We start from the raw sequence: 1,523 nt of genomic DNA on the forward strand, positions 1-1,523 counted from the left end.
AGAGTTCTCCTAAAGTATCAACTGAGTTCTCCTAAAGTACCCAGAGAGTTCTCCTAAAGCTCCCAGAGAGTTCTCCTAAAGTATCAACTGAGTTCTCCTAAAGTACCCAGAGAGTTCTCCTAAAGCTCCCAGAGAGTTCTCCTAAAGTATCAACTGAGTTCTCCTAAAGTATTTACTGAACTGTCCTTAAGTGTCCAGTGACTTCTCTTAAAGTATCCACAGATTTTTCCTAAAGTATTTACTGAAATATTCTAAAGGATCCTCTGAGTTCTCCTAAAGTATTTATTTAATTATCCTAAAGTATCCTCTGAGTTCTCCTAAAGAAAAATGTTCATAAATATCCTGGAGTTCGACAGAAAGAACCTAGAAGTTTTTATAAATCATAAAACAGTTTTTTTTCTCCTCTCTTCTGAGAAGTAAATAACAAATGTCTTTGATCTTGGAGAGTAAATGCAGATTTTATCCAATAAATAAAACTGGTGCAGATTTGGGCCAAAACGATGACATTAAAAGACCTGCGGCATCCAAAGGGACTCAGTGAAAGATAAATGGCTGTTTTTATAAAAGATTTTACTGCTGCTGGAGAAGATGAAGTGGATCAGCAGAACATCAGTTCAAATCTGACTCCAGAGAATCATGAAGTTGGATTTTCTTTCTGAGCTGATCCCGGTACATGTCTCCTCAGGCCTGGTTCCACTCTCAGAGACGCCGGCACCAGGCTGTGGTTCTGACGGGTCGACATCAGCTCTCTGATACAGAGGTGGTTCTGCACCAGTGGGTCTTACAGGAGTTGGGATATGAAGTCCATGTGTCCCGGTTTGCAGAGACCAGCAGCTTCCTGAGGGCGCAGCAGGGTAAACACACACAACCCGCAGCGTTTCCTGTCATGTGACCTGGGTGGAGACTTCCTGTCCACAGTTGGAAACAATCAAGCAGGTTTATGCTGCATGTTTATGCTAACATGTAGACCTGCAGTCGTTGGTTCTGCACTGAAAACACTCTGAGCTCAGATCTGTTCCTGGAGTTCAGTTCGTCTAATTCTGTAGTGGCTCCTCCAGGATCCGAGGTTTAGGGTGCTGAGCACCCAGAGAGCTGTCTGGCCACACAAGGTTCATTTCACTGTTTTCTACACATATTTTTTAAACGACTCCATCATTCACTAATGCATCGTATCTGAGACGTGTGCCAAAAGCCTAACAAGCAAAGCAAAAACCAGCACATTTAGAAGAATATTCCAACCAATTAAAGTTTTTAAAGTCGTAGGGAAATCATATTTAAATGTCAAATCATTCTGGCTTAAACATGTATATAAATGTACTCTTTATCAAACCATATTGTCCCAAAATTTAGAAAATTTCTGTGTTGCGAAAACTGCTGTCTTAACATGTGTTTATTTTTCATTATCTTATGCCGGCCAGTTATTTATACGTCAGCCTGAACACCTTAAATTCGGCAAATCATATATTAAAAGGTCATCTGTCAATCAAATTTTTTCGGTCATAGCATCTTGATTCATATGTCGC

General features: G+C 40.3%; 1 protein-coding gene across 3 annotated transcripts in view; it reads left to right on the forward strand.

Moving 5' to 3' along the window:
* Positions 1-1,523, forward strand: part of cped1 (cadherin-like and PC-esterase domain containing 1) — a 31,512-nt gene that overhangs the window by 6,330 nt on the left and 23,659 nt on the right. For all 3 annotated transcript variants that reach the window (XM_015399407.1, XM_015399405.1, XM_015399406.1), the window contains exon 2: positions 686-854. In XM_015399407.1, the coding sequence (XP_015254893.1) occupies positions 686-854 (169 nt within the window). The remainder of the gene's footprint in view (positions 1-685; positions 855-1,523) is intronic.

The sequence above is a fragment of the Cyprinodon variegatus genome, unplaced genomic scaffold, assembly GCF_000732505.1.
Source record: "Cyprinodon variegatus isolate N-32 unplaced genomic scaffold, C_variegatus-1.0 Scaffold1007, whole genome shotgun sequence".
NCBI classification, from domain to species: Eukaryota; Metazoa; Chordata; class Actinopteri; order Cyprinodontiformes; family Cyprinodontidae; genus Cyprinodon; species Cyprinodon variegatus.